Source organism: Felis catus, chromosome A3, assembly GCF_018350175.1.
Source record: "Felis catus isolate Fca126 chromosome A3, F.catus_Fca126_mat1.0, whole genome shotgun sequence".
Classification (NCBI taxonomy): domain Eukaryota; kingdom Metazoa; phylum Chordata; class Mammalia; order Carnivora; family Felidae; genus Felis; species Felis catus.
Window position 1 is genome coordinate 68304403 of NC_058370.1, and position 22985 is coordinate 68327387.

General features: G+C 38.7%; 1 protein-coding gene across 4 annotated transcripts in view; it reads right to left on the minus strand.

Moving 5' to 3' along the window:
* Positions 1 to 21391, minus strand: part of FSHR (follicle stimulating hormone receptor) — a 175333-nt gene extending 153942 nt beyond the window's left edge. For 2 of the 4 annotated variants that reach the window (XM_006930085.4, XM_019826174.3), the window contains exon 1: positions 21134 to 21390. In XM_006930085.4, coding sequence (XP_006930147.1) covers positions 21134 to 21285 — 152 coding nt within the window. In that variant the 5' untranslated portion in view covers positions 21286 to 21390. 4 annotated transcript variants of the gene reach the window in all.
* Between the last annotated feature and the right edge of the window lie 1594 nt (positions 21392 to 22985).

Below are 22985 nucleotides of genomic sequence, written 5' to 3' on the forward strand. Positions count from 1 at the left end.
GCTTAAAGGAGAAAAATCTTGAAAATAGCAAAAGAAAAATGACATTACTTACAAGAGAACCTCAATAAAATTAGCATCTCACTTCTCATCAGAAACAGTGGAGGTATGGGATGGTGGGATAACAAATTTAAAGTGCTCAGAGGAAGAAAACCTGTTAACCAAGAATAGTATACCTAGAAAGCTATCTTGTAATAATAAAAGTAATATCAAGATTTTCCAAGATAAATAAAAACAGAGAATTTGTTGATTGCAGGTCTACCTCACAAGAAATAATAAAATTTATTCAGGCTGAAGCAAGTGGCCCCAGATGGCAATTCAAATCCACATAGACAAATAAAGCATTAATAAAGGTAATTATATAATTATAAAAAATTCCATAATGCACATTTTTTTTTCTTTTTTGCTTTTAACTGACAAGGAATAGAGCTGTAGGTGTAACATTGTCTTTCTCACTCTTGCTCTCACTCTGGAATTAATCTAGCATAAACCCAAAGCTGAGTCTGATAAGAAATAAAGTAAACCTTACAGCAATTGTTAAAGCAGTTGCTCAAGGGGCGCCTGGGTGGCGCAGTAGGTTAAGCGTCCGACTTCAGCCAGGTCACGATCTCGCGGTCAATGAGTTCGAGCCCCGCGTCAGGCTCTGGGCTGATGGCTCAGAGCCTGGAGCCTGTTTCCGATTCTGTGTCTCCCTCTCTCTCTGCCCCTCCCCCGTTCATGCTCTGTCTCTCTCTGTCCCCAAAAAAATAAATAAACGTTGGAAAAAAAAATTTAAAGCAGTTGCTCAAAACATAGTGAAAGAAATCATTAAAAAAATTAGAAAAGCTACGTTAGAAAAATCTACTTAATGTGCAAGACAGTTGTTAAAGATGAATAGAAGAACAAAAGAGACATGAGACATAGAAAACAAAAAATCAAATGGCAGATGTAAATCCAACTACATCAGTAATAATATTAAATGTGAATGAATTAAACAATCTAATTTTAATACAGATTGTCAAGTTGGATTAAAAAAACCTGACTTAACGATACTTTCTAAAGGATACACAGTACATTCAAGAAAAAAAATAGATTGAAAATAAAAAGATTTAAAAAGATATGCAAAAAGCAGCCACAGGAAAGCTGGAGTGGCTCTACTAATATCAGATAAGAGACTCTAAAACAAGCAAACAAAAAATGTTAGTAGAGATAAAGATGGATATTTTATGAAGATAAGAGTGTCAATCATCAGGAAGATGTAACAATTATAAATATATATGTACTGAATAACACACCAAAATATCTGAAGTGAAAACTGAGAAATTAAGAGAGAAATAGAAGATTCAATAGTAATAGTTGAAAACTTCAATACTCTAATTTAAATAATGGTTAGAAAAACTAGATGGATCAACACGTACTTAGGACACTTAAATAGCATTATTAACCAATTCCATCTAACAGGCATGTATAGAACACTCAACAACAACAGGTCCAGATTCTTCTCCAGTGCACATAGAACATTCTCCAGAATAGATCATACACAAGGCCATAAAAAAACTTCAACAAATTTGATAGGTTAGAAATAAAATAAGTTATCCAACTACAGTGGAATGAAATTTGAAATCAATGGCAGGAAAAAAACTGGGAACTCACAAATATACCAAAATTAAATGATGTAGTACTAAAAAGCAATATATCATAAATAAAAACAGAACAAAAAAGTGAGAGATGAAGGAAAATCAAGACATAGCATACTGAAACTTGTGGGATACAGCTAAGACAATGCTTATGTGGAAATTTATAGCTGTGAATGCCTATATTAAAAAAGATGTTACATCAATAATCTTCCATCTTAAAACACTGGAAAAAGAAGAGCAACCTAAACCTAAAGTGAACAGAGCAAGAAAACAATAAGGAGTACAGCAGAAATTAATGGAATAGAGAATAGAAAACAAAACAAAACAAAACCTAAAGCTGATTCTTTGAAAAGATTTTTTTTAATGGGCAAATTTTAGTTAGAATGACCAAGAAGAAAAGAGACTCAAATTATTATAATAAGAAGTGAAGGAAGGGACATTATCACTGACTTTATAAAAACAATAAGGAATGCTGTGAATAAGTGTGCATCAACCAATTGGATAATTTAGAATGATTGGACTCAGCGTCCTCCTACACCGCCATAAAATTTGTTAGAAAGCTGCAACTATGCAAAGTGACTCAACAGGAAATATAAAATCCAAACAGAACTATATCAAATAAAGAGATTGAGTTAGTAATTAAAAAAAATTACCCCCCCCAAAATATTCCACACCCAGATGGCTTCACCACTGAGTTCTACCAAACACTTATGGAAAGAGTAATACCAATTATTGACAAAATCTATTAAAAAATTTGAAGAGAACAGTTCCCAACTCACTCTGAGTCACGTATTACCTTCATATCAACACCAGATAGACATCACAAGAAAAGAGAACTACGGACCAATGTCTTTTATGAATATGAATGCAATAATCCTCAACAACATAGTAACAAACCAAAACCATGTAAAAAGAATTATATACCATGATTCAATAGGGTTTATCTCAAGGATACACAGTTGATTTAACATCCCCAAATTGATTAAACTACATCATATCGATAGGATAAGAAAAAAATATAAGAAAAAATATATAATACTTCAACTGATACATAAAAAGCCTTTGATAAAATCCAACATCCTTTTTTTGATTAAAAAAATACTCAACAAACTAGGAATAGAAGGGAACCTCCTCAACATGATAGAGGGCATTTATGAAACTACAGTTAACATCATACTTAATGGTAAAAAGTAGATGCATTTCCCTTAGATCAGGAGCAAGACAAGGATGTATACTCTTGCTACCTCTACTTAACATTGTACTGAAGATTCTAGGTGGGGCAAGTGGGCAATAAAAAAGTAAGAAAGACATACAGATGAAAGGAAGGAGTAAAAAATATTTCCATTCACAGATGCATGTTTTTGTATATAGAGAATTCTACTGAATTAACTAGTCTTTTAGAAATAACTAAAGAGTTCAGTAAGGTTACAGGTTACAAGATCAATACACAAATACCAGTTGTATTTTTATATACTCATAATGAATAAACTGAAAATAAAATTAAAACACTGATTCATTGAAGTATCAAAAGGAATAAAAACCGGTAAATTTAATAAAAGAAGTAAAAATGTATAACTTGAAAATTATAAAACATCATTGAAAGAAATTATAGAAGACCAAAATAAATGGAAAATCATGTTTATGAATTGGAAGACTTCACAGTGTTAAGATGGCAACACTCCTCAAACTGAGCTACAGATTCAGTGCAATCCCTTATCAGAATCTCAGCTGGGATTGCTTTGTAGAAATTGACATGTTGATTCTAAAAATGATATGGAAATGCAAATCAAACAATCCTGATAGAGAACAAAGTTGGGGGTGCCTGGGTGGCTCAGTTGGTTGGGTGTCCAACTTCAGCTCAGGTCATGATCTCACCGTCCTTGGGTTTGAGCCCCACATGGGGCTCTGTGCTGACAGCTCGGAGCCTGGACCATGCTTCGGATTCTGTGTCTCCCTCTCTCTCTGCCCCTCCCCCACTCAAGCTCTGTCTCTGTCTCTCTCAAAAATAAATAAATATTAAAAAAAATTAAAAAAAAGAACAAAGTTGGAGGACTCATACTCCCTGATATCAAAACTTACTAGAAAGTAATACTAAGCAAGACAGTATGGTACTTACACAAAGATATACATATTGATCAGTAGAACAGAATTGAGAGTCTGGAAATAAATCTGTATATCTCTATGGTCAGCTAATTGTCAACAAAGTTGCCAAGATTATTCAATAGAGAGAGAGTAATGTTTTCAACAAATTGTGCTGAGACAACAGGATATCTAGTTGCAAAAGAATGAAGTTGGACACTCACCTAATATCATATACAAAAATTAATTCCAAATGGATCAAAGGCCTGAACATAAGAGTACTGTAAAACTCTCAGAAGGAAACATATGGATCAATCTTTATGACATTGAATTTGGTAAGTTATTTTTGGATATGAAACCATAAAAGCACAAATAACAAAATTAAAAAAATATACTGGATTTTATAAAAATTGAAAAAACATTTGTACTTTAAAGGATGCCATCAATGAAGTGAAAGGACAATTCATGGAATGGTGCAAATTGTACATCTGATTGGGGCTTGGTTCTGGGATGTACAGGAACATACTAGCAACTCAATAATAAGACAACCCAGTTCAAAATGAGCAAAGAATCTAAATAGATATTCAATAAAGAAATGAAAATGACCAACAAGCATATAAAAAGATGTTCAGTGTCACTGCTCATAACAGAAATACAAATCAAAACCACAATGAGATACCACTTCATACTCATTAGGATGGCTAGAATCAAGAAGGTAGATAACAGCAAGGGTTGGTAAGGATGTAGAGAAATAGGCACCTCACACACTGTTCAAGGGAATATGAAATGGCTCAACCACCTTGGAAACCAGTTTAGTGGTTCCCCAAAGTATTAAACATCAAGTTACCATAGGACTCAACTACTCCACTTGAAGGTGCACACCAAGAACAATGAAAACACATGTCCACACAAAAACTTGTACCCAAATGTTTCAAGTAGTGTTATTTAAAATAGGCAAAAAGTGAGTAAAATGTCCCTCAACAAGTGATTGAACAAATGTGGTATGTCTCTGCAAAGGAATTCTTTCAACCCTAAGAAGAATGGAGTATGATACCTGTCAGAATTTGAATGAACCACGAAAATATTAAGCTAAGAGGCTAGTCAGAAAGACCTCATATAATTCCATTCATATTAAAGTCCATAATAGAGAAATTTAGAGACAGTAAGTAGATTAGTACTGCTGAGGTCTGGGTCTAAGAAGGTCGGTAGGGTAGTAATAGCTGAAGGAAAAGGTATTTTCTTTGAGGTGATAAAAAAATGTTTGGAAATTGACTATGGTGATGGTTGCAAATATCTGCAAATACACTAAAAACCACTGAAATGTATACTTTGAATGACTTGTGAACTTTGTGTGTTATCTTAATAAAGGTGTTTTTCAGAAGCAGGTAAAAGGAAAAGGCAGTAGAGTTCTAACGAATATCTGGAAGGTGTTCCCTTGAGTAAGAGGAGAGGTAAAGGTGGCAGTGGAGGGTTTTCTGTTCTTTATGGGAGGAGAGAGGTATGCTTCATCAGCAAGCCAGACATAGAAACTTGTCAATTGTGGGTTTAAAGTTTTGGCTTTGGAAATAGAGGCTAGAAAATACCTGTAATTACCCACATGACTTTAGGCAAGTCATTTCATCTTGCTGGGCCTCAGTTTTAATTCTTAAAACAAAGGGACGGAGGAAGTGTATGCTCTCTGAAGTTCATGTAGCATAAAAATTCTCTGATTGGAAGAGCAAAGCAGGTTTTCCACAGGTGAAGACTCGGCACACATAGAATTTTGAAAAGAGGGGAAATAGTTTTTGGTGTTTACCACATATATTGGGTTGTATATACTACTTCTCTCAACTCTCCAGTTCCTCTGGGTATATACGGAGGCCCATTTGCCAAAGCATAATCTCGGTTAGCTATATCTCACTAAATCAGAGTTTCCAAAAGTGTATCCTGTGGAACACTTATGGATTATATAGAATTGGAATGCTTCTGAGAGCCTTTAATATGTTATGTACTTTGTGAATCTTTAGAATGGGGGTATAGCATGCAGTTTTCCCAAACCTATTTGGTCATGGAAGACTTTTCAAAATTTACTTTCTCCTGGGGTGCCTGGGTGGCTCAGTCAGTTAAGCGTCCAACTTTGGCTCAAGTCATAATCTCATGGTTCGTGGGTTTGAGCCCAGTGTCGGGCTCTGTGCTGACAGCTCAGAGCCTGGAGCCTCCTTTGGATTCTGTTTCTCCCTCTCTCTCTGCTCCTCCCCCACTTGTGCTCTGTCTCTCAAATAAACATTAAAAAAGTTAAATAAAATTTACTTTTTCTTGAGCATCTTATAAAAGTAGAGTTATGAGGAATCTGTTTTGAAAATGCTAGAGCAAAAGGCCAGTTTTCAGAAACTTAAAGATATTTCTCTTCCAAAAGGATTTTAGATTCCTTTGCAGAGTCTTGGAAATTAAGGCAATCTTGAAGGCAGCAAGGATTTATTTATTAATGATGGCATTGTGACAAGTAGCAGGGGAGATGTTTTGGGTGAACTGAGCCAGCTTGCTGTTTTTTGAATCATGTTATATATGATGTGGACTAGTTAGAGCAACTTGGCCCAGACTTGAAAACACATCCAAGATGAGACAACAGAGGTACAGTTCCTCAAATCTAGGAGAAATTGTAGAAAAGAAGCTGTGAGGTCATATGAGATCAATAAGGATTTTTTTAAAAAAATTCTGTGGCACTTTTATAACATCATCTTCAAGGTTCGTCATTTTATGAGTACCATTTAGGGAGCATCTACAGAGCTCTCCAAGCCTTCAGCAAGCAGTGCATTTCCGCATGGCATTCACTTTTGTTAAACCTCTACAGCTATAGAAGGTCAGCTACTAAGCCTGCTTAAGGTTGATTATTTCTGAGGGACTGTCCTCACAGGAAATATGTAAGGGACAACAGGGAGAAGAGCCAATCACCTTTTCCACAGGTGCACATATTGCACAAGAGGCTCTTGAGCATTATTAGACAACTTCTGGTTACTTTGCAATTTATCACTGGAAATGGCCATTGACATTTACCTTTTAGTCCTATTTAGACACGACCCTACTCACTCATCTTCTGTCTGCCTGCATGCTCCCTGTTCATTAGTTACTGAGTACAAAATCATGGATGGCTGGAAGGGTGGAATGCTGGCCCTCAGAGAGCTTACAGGATTTGAGAGACAAGACAATATGTAAGTTTTGCATTATGGATGGCTCCAGAATTGTACATATTTAAGCTCAATGAAGAGTTTAGATTTTTTGGCTTTAGGAGTTCAGAGCACAGGGAGGTCCTCTTTGTTTTTTTTTTTTTTCTTCAAGCTTAGTATGAACACTGGGCATTTTAAAATCAGTTTTATCAGTAATCTCAATTTCAATTCTGAAACTGAGAAGCTGAATAGCTTTGGGTTAGTTCTTTAATTACATTTTCTTTATTTCCAGAATGAAAACAGTAATAGCTACAGTGCAAGACTGCTGGGTGAGATACTATGAGAAGCAAACAGCATGGTGATAGAGTAGGACTTACTAGATGCTTGTTACATTTGGTCTTTCCTTCTAGTTTTTATTTGCTTGAAGGGACTTTCATTTATTCATTCATGTATGTATTGATCATCTAGTGTGTACCAGGAACTATTCTGTATGCTGGAATCCTTGCCATCATGAAACTTTACTTCTAGTTTCTAGTGGATAAAAGTAAATAGGTGAGTAAAAACATTCAAATTGCAGTTACCTTATGAAAGAAAAGAGTCCTATGCAGGAGCAATGGGGATTGCTATTATAGCAGACTGGTCAAAAAAGACCTCTCTAAGGAGGTGGCATTTCAGTATACACTCGAAAGATGAATGACCACTAGAGAGGGGGAAAAAGACATATAGACAAAGAAACGGAAGTTAAAAAAAACTTTGAGTGGGAAAGAGCTTGGTGTATTGGAAGAGCAGAAGGGGCCTCGGGCAGCTAAGGTTAGTGGTGACGGGCAGGTGATAGATGATGTACACTATGCCTCTGGAACGGCAGGTAGAGATCAGATCATGGAGTGCCTTACAGCCATGGCAAAGCACAGAAGCTCCAAGGGGGAAGGATTTTTTTCTGTTTTACTCAATATTGGTGCTCTAGCACCTAGAACGGTGCCGGTCATAGAAGGTAATCATGAAACATGGGTTGTTAAATTTTATTCTGTGTGCAATTCTAAGTGACTATGTATGATACTCTTTAAAAATTTATCGAGCTGCTGTGTGAGGGCTGGATTGTCACTTTGAGTGGAACCAGGGGATGGAAGTGGTGGGGACTATTGCAATAACCCAGGTGAGAGACAATGGTGGTTTGAGCTAGAGTGATAGTAGGGAAGATAAGGAGGAGAGTAGACATTTGTGCCTGGGTGAGAGACAATCATGGTTTGAGCTAGAATGATAGTAAGGAAGATAAGGAGAAGTGGAGACCTTTGTGCTATTTTTTAGGGGTCAGATCTCTGGCACTTGGTGATGGATTGGACTTAGGGTTGGGGGGCTGGTGCTATGTGCATTTATGTAGATGATGAAGCTTGGGAGAGGAGATTCTGAGAGATTTAGGGGAGGGTGATTAAGTGTACTATTTTCTACTTGCTCCTTTTGTTTTGTTTTGAAATGCCAGTAAGAAATCCAAGTGGAGAGACCAAGGTTTCAGCTGGATATTACCTGCCTGGTGCTTAAAGAAGAGGTCAGGCACAGCATATATATTTTGAATATAGGTGAGGTGATATTTAAAGCCATGGACTGGATAAGAGCCCTACAGAGAATACAGGTGCTTGAGACAAGAGTATCCAGGTGGAACCTGGGAAACTAACATTGAAAGACCATGAAGCAGTAAAGAACTCAACACAGACCAAGGTCTGTCGTGAGATGTAGGAGGAAGTCTAGTGTGGTAGAAAAGTGATTCAAGCAAGAAGATGGCTAACTGTGTGATGTTCCTGAGAGGCATGTAAGATGTGGATAGGGGAGTGACCATTGAATCTGGCATCTGAATTGTGTGGCATTCCTCTTATATTGAAATTTTTATTTTTTATTTGAAAAGTACTATAACCACAGTATAAAACATAATGAAAATATAAGTTTATTGGTACCTGTGACAAGAACATTTTCAGTGGTTCCTATGGGAAGAGAGCCAGAATGAGTGGGTTGAATAATAATTGGTGAGAAGAGATGGTGTAGTAAACATGTAACTATTTATTTCCTCTAAAAGCTCCACTGAGAAGACAGCATTGTTTTTTTTTGTTTTTTTTTTTAAAGGCATAAAGCCACAAAGCCTCCTAGGAGCTGGTTAGAAATGAAGACTTTCAGGCTCCACTCCAGACTTATTGAACTAGAATCTGAATTTTCCCAATATATTCTGATTTGCCTACACATTAGTTTAAGAAGTACTGACTTGGCAGTACTTACACTGCACAATCCCTAAAACACTCAGGAATTGGAGGCATTGATGTTCCTGAAAATGGGCATGAAGAACAAACAGGGTCAGGTGGCTAACGTACAAGGATTGGTAGAAAAATGAAGAGGCAGGCATGCTTCCCCCTTGGAGCATTCAGGCAAGTGCTTCTCCCCACTTGAGCAAAACAGCAAAGGTTTACTCTTTAAAGAGAGTAGAGTAGATAGTTTCTGGACTGGAGAATGCCAAGGAGTACTTAGGATGCTAAATGCTAAGACCCTAGCCCTTTCCTCAGCTACCAGAATGCTGACATGGGGCTTCACCATCTGGGTAGGAGCTTGGGAAAATCTTATCCAGGGAATTTGACCAACTCAAGAGGCAAGATTTAGATACTGGCTCAGAGATTTCCTAACTCTAATGCCCAGGGGTTTGTCTCCCTCCCTCCCTCCCTCCCTTGCTCCCTCCCTCGCTCCCTCCCTCCTTCTCTTCCTTCCCTCCTTCCCTCTCGTTCTTTCCTTCTTTCCTTCCAACTTCTGTTGCTGTTTTGCTCTCCCTCTGGCATCTTAGTGGAGAGCTCTGCTTCCACACCTACTTTGTAATTTTCTCCAGAGCTAGTTTGTAATTTTCTCCAGAGCTACTTTATAATTTTCCTATCTGGCTATCATAACTGTTTGTTCTTTTTTTCTCTTGTCTCTAGTATTTGTTTGGGGGAATAAGATGCCATTCCAAGACTGTATGTTCTTATTGAAGGAGCCCGACAGATTTTTACAATCAGGGTCCTGATAAGCAATTCTGCTACTGTATGTAGAAATTCAGATGACCTCTTTTCTGTTCACCATATTCTCATATTTGCTTTCACTGCCTTTTCAGCTTGTTTTCTAAATTAAAAGAGTGTTTCTTGTTGCATTTTCCACTGCCTTTCTCCCACCCCCAATATATTTACTTACAGAAATTCTACACAGCTTGTTGTGTACAAAACAAACCCCAATTAAATAAAGGTTTCTTCCCTTCCTGCCCTGATCAGAGGTTAGCTTTGGTGGGGGTATAGCAGTGGCAAGGGTTTGGGCGGACTCTTGATACTTGCTCAGACATTATTTGGTGATGGAGTGATCACTCTTTTTTGTTCAATTTGTTTTTCTATTCTAAAGCTAACAAAACCATGCAGAAACAGTTTGAAATTTACACAAAAAGAAAACTGATTATACATTCAAGAGCATTTAAGGACTCCCTATTAGTGTCCTCCTTTTGCCAAAGTTGAAAATTTTAAGTTGTGTCATTTCAGAAGAGACATCTGTGTTTTGTTGAGACTCTGTGTGATTACCAAATTTCAGAGATGACACTCAGCTTCTCTAGGGGAAAGCTGGCATACACAGTGCATTAATACATATGTTCCTTTAACGTATTATCTCCTGGTATCCATATAATAGTATTCATGAACACAGCAGCTTTGGGGAAAATTATAAAGTTGGCAAAGAAAACAGTGCAGATGAAGCTTAACCTTTTGGTGCTGTTTTCCACCTTCTGTATCATTCTCTTTTATCTCAACTCAAAGAACCCAGTCCCTTGTATTTGCACAATTTAAAAACTTCTAGTCAAATTTAAATATTTGGACATTTTTCTGTTAAACCTTACCATAAGTTTGCAGGTGTTCATTTGTCATTCTCTTTTATTTGAGGTCCATATTCTCCTTTTAAAATAAAGCAAGGATTTTTCTGACCTTTTAAAGACTATACTATTCTGGAAGTGGTCTTGCATAATTCCTGAAATCAAGCCTAGGTGGTCAAAAGGGCAAGTCTCTATGGGACAGACAGATGCCCATCTTTTCATCAACTGTCTTCTGACAGCAAACAGGTAGACATCTTCTCATTGGCTTTTACTGGGCATCCATTTCTTCCAGTTCCCACAATTTAGAATTTCAGATTGCAACTTGCAGTTAATTTTCAAATGAGCGGGTTTAACAATGAGTATGCTGGATTCTCAGGGGGGATTTTGATCTCTGTGAACACGGTGAGGAAAAACATCATTGTCATTATTTCTTTGATGTTCTTCTCTTTGAGCAACTCCACAAGTACAGGCAAATTGTGCCTCTCCTGTTGGTTCCGTTTATCTAAGAGCCTAGTACAGTGCCTTGCACAAACATAACCAAACATTTGCTGTTGAAAGAAAACTTCATGAAAAATGAGCATCTTTACTTTGGTCTCAGAACCGAACCATATTGAAATAGGCAAATATACTTCAGGTTGGAGAAGGTAATAGTATTTGGGTAGGGGAATAGAAGACCTATCTGGAAATAGAAAGTAGTGCATGAAGCAAAGAGTTGAAAGGGTAGAAGATGAGAAAGAGGACAGGAGAGCTAATCTGAGGCCAAAATATGGAAGACCTTAATGTCAAACATAGGACTTGGGACTTTTTTCCTGAATCTGACTATTGGAACCCACAGGGGAATTAAACCAGAGCAAGGGCTCAGAGCAGGAAGCTGGGAAGGTAGAAGGCTGAAGGCACTGATATCAATTCAGAAGCGGTTACTGTGAGATGATGAAGAATGCACATGTAGAGGCAACCCTGTCTTCTAGGCATGTGATCCATTGTCTGAACCAAAATTTAGTAGACTTTATTAGAAGGGACAGAATATTTTAAGTTGGGGCCACTTTTGAAAAATCTAGTGCTCCAGGCTATGGCCCTTCCATATGAGGGACCTTTCTTTTTCATGCCCTTCTTATTCCAGGAGGATTGTGGATGAAATGTTCCATGACCTCCCATCAGCCCTCATTTATTTAGTTGTAGCCATTGATGGAAATGGGACCTCCCACAAATCTGTTTAAAACCCCTTGCCAAGCTGAAAGTAATGAGACGGAGGTGTCTGTGTGGAGGTTTTCTGTGCTTCATGTCAAAACAACAGAACAGTCTACTGAGCCTAACAGAACCCAACCCCCCAGAATCCCACAACCGAAATTGCATGAGTTGAGGAATCACACACCTGCTGGATTCTGAGACTGAAAAAAAGCTTTTTTGCTTTGGGAAGTTTGGTGCCTGAAGATGTTTGTAAAATCAAAGCATTTTAGAATTGAATGAGGGGTGCCTGGGTAGCTCAGTCAGTTAAGCATCCAACTCTTGGTTTCGACTCTAGTCATGATCTCATGGTTTGTGTGTTTGAGCCCCACATTGGGCTCTGCACTGACAGTGTGGAACCTGCTTGGGATTCTCCCCCTCTCCCCCTCTCCCCGCCCTCCTCTTGTACCCCTCTCCCTCTCTTTCCCTTCCCACCCCCTGCCTCCCCTGCTAGCTCGCTCCCTCCCTCTCTCTCAAAATAAACTTAAAAAAAAAAGAATTGAATGAAACTTTAGCATCATTTATTTCAGGTTTCACCAATCTACTGATGAGTTTTCTCTCTGATATCCTCAATTAATTAATCTCTCTGTTTCACTGAAACTTAGCTGAGCTTTTTGGATTTCTACTTTTTAAAGGTTTTCATCAAGCTTGCCAATTGGGAGATGTAAAAATTGGCTCATGCTGTTTATTTTCCATTATTTCTGACAGTGGATTCTGTGATGGCTCTGTGTTAGCTGTTGCTGAAATGGTCTGGGAGAAGGGATGAAAGAGAGGACTCAAGCCACTCCTAAGACTAAAAATACCTGAGTTCAAGGCTATGGCAAAGCTTTGGTTACTTTATACTGTTTTTTTTTTTTTTTTTTTTTTTTTTGTCCGTCACTTGAAGATTTTCAGATCCGCTAGCATATTCCATATGAGAGAACGAGGTAATGGCATGTTCAGGTCAGAGACACACAACATGCTCTGAGATACTTCACAGGGAGGTCAGATTAAGAACAAACATCCAGATCTCATTATAATCAGATCCTAAGCAATTAAAAATAATTACTCTCTTTTCTAGCTGACCTTGTGGGATATATAAGCTACAGTCTAGTCTAAATAAAGCTGAATTGGAGAGTCTAAATCTAACAGCTTAAAAAAAGTGTAGTCCAATCAACCATAGTGACTAGATAACCCAATTAGTGTCTTTGGAGAAGGATAATCACAAGTCAAATGAATTTCCCATTTATTGCCAACACGTCTGGCTTCTGAAGCCCAGCTTCTTTGGTAGAGGACTTGGGTGAGGAAGGACAGTGCTCACCTTTAGGGTAAACAAGGGATTTTATCATCACCAAGCAATTGGAATTCTCTCTCAAACCCCTACTCTTCAATTGCTGATAATGACTCTGTAAATTATAGCTCTTAGCCAATTCTGAGGGTAGAATTCATCTTGTATTTTAAAGGATTCTTTCCCTGCGATAGAATTTCTACTTTTTCCCTTTCAAGATAAGCATTATATAGCTTTTCCTATAGTCATTTTTCTGATTTCTCCATGGGGAATATAAACCTCCCTTACCCTCAGCCCAATTAAATTCCAAATGTTGGACATATACCTACCATTTCTCACTAAAGTAGGTGCTTGATTTTGTTCCAAGAGAAAGGATTATGTATGCATTAGCAAGAAAACTGTGCTGTTTGTTTCTTTCAAAGAAATATCTAAACAAGACAGTAAGAGTCTCCAGATATGGACACTTGGGGCAATTTGCACAGTGGGGTGTTTGATTTTGATATCCAGACAGAACTACAGTAATCAAAGCACATCTGGGGAACACAGAAAACCTCATGTTCAGGTTTTGGAATCTGACCTTAATTGGAAAAAATTATATTTCTTTGAACATTACTGCATGGCTTGATGTGATTTTGTTTAGGCAATTTCATTTATCTTTTTAATATTCTCATTAGGTATAGAGAGGCAGGTAGTATTATTTACGTCAGGAGAACTGAGTGACATGCCTAGAATACAGGATGTTCAACCTTTGGAAGATTTTGCTTCTGATCTTTGTATCCTTCTGAATAAATTAATTAATTCTAGAATGACATATAGGCATTTTCTTAAAACAAACACATAAAGAAAGCAAGGAAAATAAGAAAACTATCAAATCTTATAGTACTGCACCACAGGGAGAACAATAATCATCTTTTATAAGAATCTTTTCCTTAGTATTGAAGAGCGGAGTGAATAAACAGATGTAATTCCCCCTGATTTATTATATCATTTGTTCTACATGTAATTGAAGGCCCAGAACATACATTGCATTGAACCAGGCACAACAAAGAATATAAAAGAAATTTTCACTGCAGTTGAGGAAATACAACACACATGAACAAATAAGAGCAAAGTAAGATTAAGTGTGAATCGAACAGTACTAGCATCCAGACTAAATAAAGATGAACTGGTCAGGGAAGACTTCATCAAGAAGGCAACCTTTGAGCAAGATTACGATAGGTAGGTCAGACTTCAAGAGGCAAGAAAGAAGAAACTGAGGATAGTATAAATAGGCATAAGGTGAAGACACAGGGAGGCAAAAGTACACACACTGAATTAAAGAGCCAGTCTTCATCAGCCTTGCAGAGTAGCTGCCTCCTGTTGGACAGTAGTGAGAGGCAGTCAGAAAAACAAGCCATTGAGTAATTTTGAGCTGGGGATTCATAACATGGTGGCAATGGTATTTTATGCAGAAAAATTCAGTGGTGGTGTGTAGGCTAATTTGGAGAAGAGGGAGAGGTTGGTTGAAAGGAGATAAAGTAGAACATAATTATACAATCCAGGCTTTGAATGTTCAGGGCCCAAACAGATGATGGCAATAAAGAAAGAATTACTGGTAGTAGCAATATGAAGGGAGTTTGTAAAACTGATTGAATGTGGGCAACCAAGAAAGTGAACCATCAATACTCAACAAATCCAGAAGTCAGGGGTGGTTTTAGTAGTTTTGTAATCCAGTGTTTTATCTTTCCTTTCTTCACTTCAGTGTAAGTAACATCTAGTTTCCACATGGCTATAGTCTTCAAAACCATCTTCTTCGTGAGAACACAGTACATTCCTAAACGGTAGCTTCTCAGACACAAAGTACTAAAAACCCATCCAAAGATTTATCTCCAGCTGATGCTGAATACTGAATTAGGAGTCAGGAGGTCCAAGTTACAGTTAATATTTGACAAGGGGTTCATTCTAGTGGCTGGGGTTGGATAGAACAGCCTTTGGATTAGCCTTTCCTAAAATGTGTTCCGCAGAATATGAATTCCAGAATATGCTTTTCAGAGGGAAAAAAGTACAATTAAACTTGTTCGCAAACATCAAAAGCTGTATTTCCTTCTTAGAGATCACAGAGCCTTATTGGCATAGGAAAAGTCTTCCCTTTTGGCACACGGTACTTAGAACTAAGAAAGTCTAAAGGAGCTCCTAGCTAAACAATAATCTATGATGATGGAGTAAGGAGAGTGATCTAAACCAAAGCAGTGAAACAAGAAGTATAAGGCAAAGGAAGAAAACAAAGCAAAAAAAAAAAAAATAATAATTAGATAATTAAAAGTAAGGGATGGCCAATTGAGACTGCAATGAGATACAGGAACTTAATGTGAAGAGAGGGGTCAAAAAAGGCAGCCTATAATAAAATCTCAATACAGATCTCTCTACGTCGACAGTGACCACCAGTGGGCCCTTTTCTCCTCTTAGTATTGTGGTCATCTGACCCTGCTGAAGAGAAAGATAGCTGTATCTGCACTGTCACTTAGTCAAAATTTCAGATTTTGAAGGGGTGTTCACATTCTCCTTGGAAATTGTAACTCCAGGAAGAAAAAAGCAAGATCAAAGTGTCCTTGCTATATTCATTGACTGCCTCCAACTGAAACTGAGTTTCTAGGGTAAGTCAGAAATCAAAATTCCTTTGACTGTGGTCAGAACGAAACCTCCCTGAGTTCTTGCCAAATATTGAAAGCCTAAAAGAACACATTTTCTTACTTAGAAAATAAGTGCACAGAGAGTAAGTCCTCCAGCCACTGGGAGGAGGAGGAGATTATTCTTTTTTTTTCATATGAAATTTATTGTCAAATTGGTTTCCATACAACACCCAGTGTTCATCCCAGAATGTTCTTAAGTAAGTAGGAGTCTTACAGAGTTATAAAGATCTTTCTATCAATTGTGAAAATCATTCTCATACCTATTGATTAATTTGGTCGTCATGAATGCCCGCTGGTGTTTTTTTTTTCCCCCCTAGTGTTTTACAGATGACAACAGCAACAGCCATCACCACCACCACCTGAGAGGCATTACGCTAGGTGTTTTATATTCATTATCTCATATAGTCCTCACAGCAACTCTTTGAAAAAGGCCCACATTGCAGTTTCCATGACATGGCCAAGAGGCCATGTGATTGAGCAAAAAAACAGTGTCACAGCCTGTGTTTGAACTCCAGTCTCTCGGATTCTAAAGGCTATACTATACCATCTCTGACTTGTCAAAACAGCAAAAGACCCTCCTATGAATATTACCTGGGGTGCCTGTCTGGATCAATTGGTTAAGCATCATAATCTCATGGTTGTGGGATTGAGCCCTGAGTCAGGCCCTGTAGCATGGGGCCTGCTTGGGATTCTCTCTGTCTCTTTCTCTCTGCCCCTCCCTGGCTCATACTCTCTATCTCTCTCAAAATAAATAAATAAATGTTAAAAAAAAAAGAATGTTATCTTAGAATTCCCTCCATTCCTGACCCAGCTTACCTAGTTTAGTACTTTCCTCATGGCACCATGTTGTTCAAACTGCCTCAACTCTACTTAAGCCAGTAAGATTTAGCCACTTTCAGCTATAGTTTAAATCAGAGGTGGGCAATTGTTGAGAGTGCTGCTATGAACATTGGGGTACAAGTGGCCCTATGCATCAGTACTCCTGTATCCCTTGGATAAATTCCTAGCAGTGCTATTGCTGGGTCATAGGGTAGGTCTATTTTTAATTTTCTGAGGAACCTCCACACTGCTTTCCAGAGCAGCTGCACCAATTTGCATTCCCACCAACAGTGCAAGAGGGTTCCCGTTTCTCCACATCCTCTCCAGCATCTAGAGTCTCCTGATTTGTTCATTTTGGCCACTCTGACTGGCGTGAGGTGATACCTGAGTGTGGTTTTGATTTGTATTTCCCTGATAAGGAGCGACGCTGAACATCTTTTCATGTGCCTGTTGGCCATCCAGATGTCTTCTTTAGAGAAGTGTCTATTCATGTTTTCTGCCCATTTCTTCCCTGGGTTATTTGTTTTTCGGGTGTGGAGTTTGGTGAGCTCTTTATAGATTTTGGATACTAGCCCTTTGTCTGATATGTCATTTGCGAATATCTTTTCCCATTCCGTTGGGATGAGCACTGGGTGTTGTATGGAAACCAATTTGTCAATAAATTTCATATTTAAAAAAAAAAATCAGAGGTGGGCAATCTATAGCCTGTGGACCATACTTGGCCTATCTGTTTTTCTGTGGCTCATGAGCAAAGACTATTTTTCATCCTTTACATGATAAAAAAAAAATCAAAAGAAGAATGATACTTTGTGACATGTGACCATTATATGAAATTCAAATTTCAGTGGCAAAAAACAAAGCTTTGTTGGAACACAGCCATCCTTATTCATTTACATTTTGTCTGTGTCAGCTTTCCCACAACTGTGACAGAGTTGAGAAGTTGGAGTAGAGAATTATGGCCCATACAGCCTAAAGTATTTATTATTGACTCTTAACAGAAAAACTGCTAACCTCCAGTCAAAATTCTAAAGGACATCTTTTGTTTGTTTGAAGAGGAACAAACAAAATGAGTCAGAGGCTTTTTTTTTCTTAATTTTTTTTCAACGTTTATTTATTTTTGGGACAGAGAGAGACAGAGCATGAACGGGGGAGGGGCAGAGAGAGAGGGAGGCACAGAATCGGAAACAGGCTCCAGGCTCCGAGCCATCAGCCCAGAGCCTGATGCGGGGCTCGAACTCACGGACCGCGAGATCGTGACCTGGCTGAAGTCAGACGCTTAACCGACTGCGCCACTCAGGCGCCCCATAGAGGCTTTTATTTTATACAACAGAGATAAGCTGTGGGAGCACGGGCTCAGGTTTGGATCCCAGCTCTACTATCCAAGAGCCACAGGACTGAGCCTGTCGAAATTATCAGGCTCTAGAGCTCTTTAGTTTGCTTCATCTGAAAAATGGAACAATAATACTAAACTTGCAGTTCTGTGCAATTTTAATGAAGTATTATGTGTAAAGCTTCAGGAAAATAGTATGGGCCCTTTGGTAAATGGAATCTACCTGCCTGTTGGTGATGCTTTCCTATTCCTTTTTTGTTAACATTGACATGTGCTAATGGTTGGGAATTAGAAATCTCTGGTGATAGCTGGCAGATAGATAGAATGAAAGTGCTGCAAGGTGGATGCATTGCTAGGATAAACTGTACATAGTTAAGATGTAGCACTTGTTCTCCCCTGGGTGAATTTTACAGACAATGAAGCTGTGATGTATTGATGGATTAAACAGTTGCACTCAGTGAAGCCCAGCTATTCCATCCATCTCCACTTGATGTGACCATCATTAAAGTCAATATCCAAATGCAGAAGACTGCAAGGTGAACTAGAAATACTTAGTTGAACAAGCTGTTTCATTTTCCCTCTGCCAATGTTCCAGATAAACCCAATCCAATCCTCTTAAAAAGCACAAATAAATAAAAATAATGGTTCTTTCATTATAACTCAGCACCTGAGTAGTTCATCTGGCATTTTATCTGCTCTTCTGTGATGAACAAACTAACCTCCAAAATATCCTCAAATAATTTTTTTATGTCTAGCAACCAAAGCAACATGTATCTTATTTTTCTGTATATACCTTGCCCAGAAGATTGTAAAGCTAAACTCTAAAATGGCCCAATTCATACCCTACTAATGAGTGTGCAGAGAAAAGAATCTTCTCAAGATTAGATATCTGGGAGAACTCTTTCAAAACTCTCAAGCAACTACACTCACTCCTGGGATGGGGGGAATGCCAATAAAGGGCATTCCCCTTCTTAGTTTTATGCAACTTTGTCCTCTAGTATATACACCTAAGGAAGGCGTTGACCAGGGCTACCTTTTGTCAAGAGTTACAAACACTCTTACCTACAGTCTCTTTCTCAGTTGCAAAGTACTCTTGGACAGACAAATTTTAGTCATTTATATCTTAGTATGAATTAATTTAAAAAATCATACGTCTGCTCCTTCCACACTATACACACATACTCCCTGAGGTTTGGGGTTTGGGAATGGATTTTCGTTTCTTTCCTCCCTCCTTCCTTTATTTTCTTTCTTCATGTTTTCTATGCATAATGAAAAAAAATCTGGTAAAGAGATGTAAGAAAGTAGATGGCCTAGTGCAGAAGGGAGTTTGATATGGAGGATTATTACTAAAATGAAACCTTGTTAGGGGTTGTATGCTCTAGTAACTGGTTGGCACTGCTTGGCCCACAGGGAAACATTGGAAGAAGTGGAGAGGCAGAAATGGCTATATTTGTGAGGCAACTATGTCTTTTAGTCTTAATAACAACCCAACCAAACTGGTTGTAGTAAAACCACTTCAGAAGTGAGGAATCTGAGGTTCAGAATGGGTTAAATAATTGTTCAAAGTTGCTTAGGGGCAAGTGACTTCTTTCAGGAGCTCAGGTGCATTGGTGTTCTCCTGTGTTTATAATGACTAGACTGTGCCTCGGCACATTCTTCCCCATAATCAGGAATAACTGTCTCATCTGAGACAGTGTACCCAAAACACAGAGCTGACGAGTTATTTACTCTGCTGCTGCAGCTGCCTCTGGATAGGAACTGAGGACTTAGGATGTCCAGGGAAAAAGTAGCAAGTGGAACCAAACAAGTGTACTACTAACCACTTGTCCCTGAGTGACAATGTGAAAGTCACTACCATGTTTGAGTGTGGCTGTGGTAATTGTGAACTGAAAAGATGACCATACTCTGCAGTAAAATAAGAGTCTTCCTTAGCCTTATGGGACCAAGAGTGAAACAGGCGTCCAGAATAGCAGCTTCTATTTAAAATACATGGAATAAGGGGTGCCTGGGTGGCTCAGTTGGTTGAGCGTCCAACTTCAGCTCAGGTCATGATCTCATGATTCGTGAGTTCGAGCCCCGCATCGGGCTCTGTGCTGACAGCTCGGAGCCTGGAGCCTGCTTCAGATTCTGTGTCTCTCTGTCTGTCCCTCCTTCGCTCGCACTCTGACTCTCTCCCTCTCTCTCTCAAAAATAAATAAACATTAAAAAAAATTTTTAAAAATAAAATACATGGAATAAAAATACTGAGTGTATCTATATTCTCTGAGCTGTAACTTCCCAGTTCTTTGGGGAAGTAGTAATTAGTTGGACAGAATGAGGTTTGGGGGAAAGAAGAGTAGACTATGAGTCAAAAGGCCCGTTTTCTAGTATTGGCTATGCTTTGGCTCCTTGTAAGAGATTGCACGAATCTTTTGTCTCTCCAGATCCCAGATTCCTCATTTGCAAAATGAAGAGATAAAGTGAACTGGTCTAAGATCTTGTCCAACTCTGAGAGTCTGTTGACTTCCTATTAAATAGTTTACTAAAATTCTCAAGTTGGGAATCACATTTTCCTAGCTGTTTGAAAGACGATGCTATATTTTTCATGCCCACTCTGCCTCCCCTGTTCTTTCTCCCTTTCTTCACACCCCTTCCCTTCTCCTCTAGTTCCCTGTTTCTCCAGGAAGCAGAACCTCTGTTGAGGAATTATTTGCTGGTGGCTCCAAAGTGACAGTGACTTGTGCCTTCTTGAATTCAGTGGCCTTAGGGAGACATGTTGTGTATTTCACTTAAATCAAAACTGTCTTTCTGCCTCTAATTCCAGGTCTTCAAAGTTTCTAGTTTTTCTTAGTTTAACTTTTCTGGTTACAAAACATAGTTTGGAACCCAAGAGCAAATGTGTTGAAAAGACTCAAACATTTTCCTTCTGCCTTTGAATTGAGCTTTCCATACTTCCTTCCTTGTCTGGCTGAGACAGGCTCTCACTAAGATCCTGGGAGAACAGAGTTGTTAGGATGGGGGAGTTTGTTTTATTCAAGCCTTTGGTCAGCGCAGAAATAGTTCAGCCCAACCGTTATCAGCCTAAAGTGAAAATAATAATAGCACACAACACGCAAATGCCAGCCCCACCATTGTTCCCGCTGCCTCTGATACTCACAGTTCAACTGCGTTCCTGGGAAGGTCGGAGGGAATCTCCGTCACCTTGCTCTCTTGGCAGAGGAAAACCCTGTGCCAGCAGTGACAGATCCGATGATGACATCCTGAGCCTAAGCTCAGGAATGCCAGCAAGGAGACCAGGAGGAAGGTCATACTTATTCACCCATCCACCTGCTTTCTTCCTGCATCTGCAGAGAAAAATCTCCACAAATTTCAGAAGCTCCACACAGCGCTCTTATGAGAAGATATCTGCCAGGGTCACGTGACTGAGCAAAGGATTTTTTTTTTTTTTTGGTCACTTTCAGACAAATAGCAAAATTCCTGTGTGCCTGTAGTGATTTCCGGGGCAAGATAAGCTACTCCCTTATTGTTCTCTATGGGATTTCTTCCACCCTAAGGCAAGGAAGAGAGTAAATAGAACCTTGATGCATGTCTGGAGTAGTTTACATTTATTAAACTGTAGAAGTGTCCCTGCTGATCACCATTCTCTTCTCAAGAGAGTGACATGATTGACTTTCTCCAAAAACAGACACAACATACAATGAGAACCATCAATGACAGTGTCACTCAGTGAGGGGCATGGACCTGTTTCTAGTCTTGGCATCAACCTCTTCCTCCAGCCTACTGGGTATAAAACCTGAATTTGTGGGTCTTAGTCATGAGCCCTCTTTCTTGGTGTAATTAACAACCAAAACTGGTGTTGCTCAGAAGATAGATGGGTGGGTTAGTAAGTTCCTGGGGGGAAGGCACTTATGAGAAGGTTGTCCACAGATATAAGTGATTAATCTGAGTGACCTGACGAATGGGCTGTATTTTCAGTGTGGATTTAGTGGACACCAGCAGTCCACTCTCTGTTGTGGATCCTTCTGGCTTCTCTTATTTTCAGGCTTGGAAGATTGTCCTTGCCTTTGGGACATTGGCACAGATGAATTTATTTAATCTATGCTTTTAAGTTAATTATAAGTGCTCCCTGTAGGTGATAGTCTTTGCACTTTGATTGGCATTCTCAATGGCTGCTTGATGGTCAGGAATCAGGAAACATTTGGTAACACTTTCAGTAAAGTGGCCTTCTACTTCAAACTCCAGAATCTTTGAAGATTAAAAGGCTGAATATTCTCCAGGACTCTCCCTAAAATTTATTACTTCCTAAAATTAGTTTCAACACTATTTTTAAGTAATTAGTTGCATAAAATTGAGTTAACTGAAAATGCTAAACATGTATATATTTATCTCTGTCCTTCCTCCCCCTCACCGAGGAATAATGACTTACAATGAATGGGTTAAATTGTCATTAAAGGAAAAACAGAAACAAGTGACTTGTAAGGTGAAGTTGTTCCCTAGCTTCCTGGGGGAGCAACTGATTCATTCTAATTTCAATACTGGAAGATCAGGGTGATACTTATATGGACTCTATGTAGTTACAGGTTTGGCTAACATTAATAGTTAAATTATTTGACTTGACAATTGATCTATAGAATAATAGTCTTTCAGATATGGAGGGGATTTAATGCAGTCAACCAACTAATGCTTAAGTTTTTTCTACAATATTCACAATAATTGGGGCACCTGGGTGGCTCCATTGGTTAAGCCTCTGACTTTGGCTCAGGGCATGATCTCATAGTTTGTGGGTTCAAGCCCTGCATCAGGTTCTGCACAGAGCCTGCCTGGGATTCTCATTATTTCCCTTTCTCTTTGCCCCCTCCCCAAATAAACAAATAAACTTAATAAAAATAAAGTATTCTCAATAATTTAAAGGGATTTACCTGCCTATGCTTGACTAACACCAGTGACAAAAAACAAAAACAAAAACAAAAGCAAACTCATTACCAGTCGAAACTCCCATCTCTACCCCT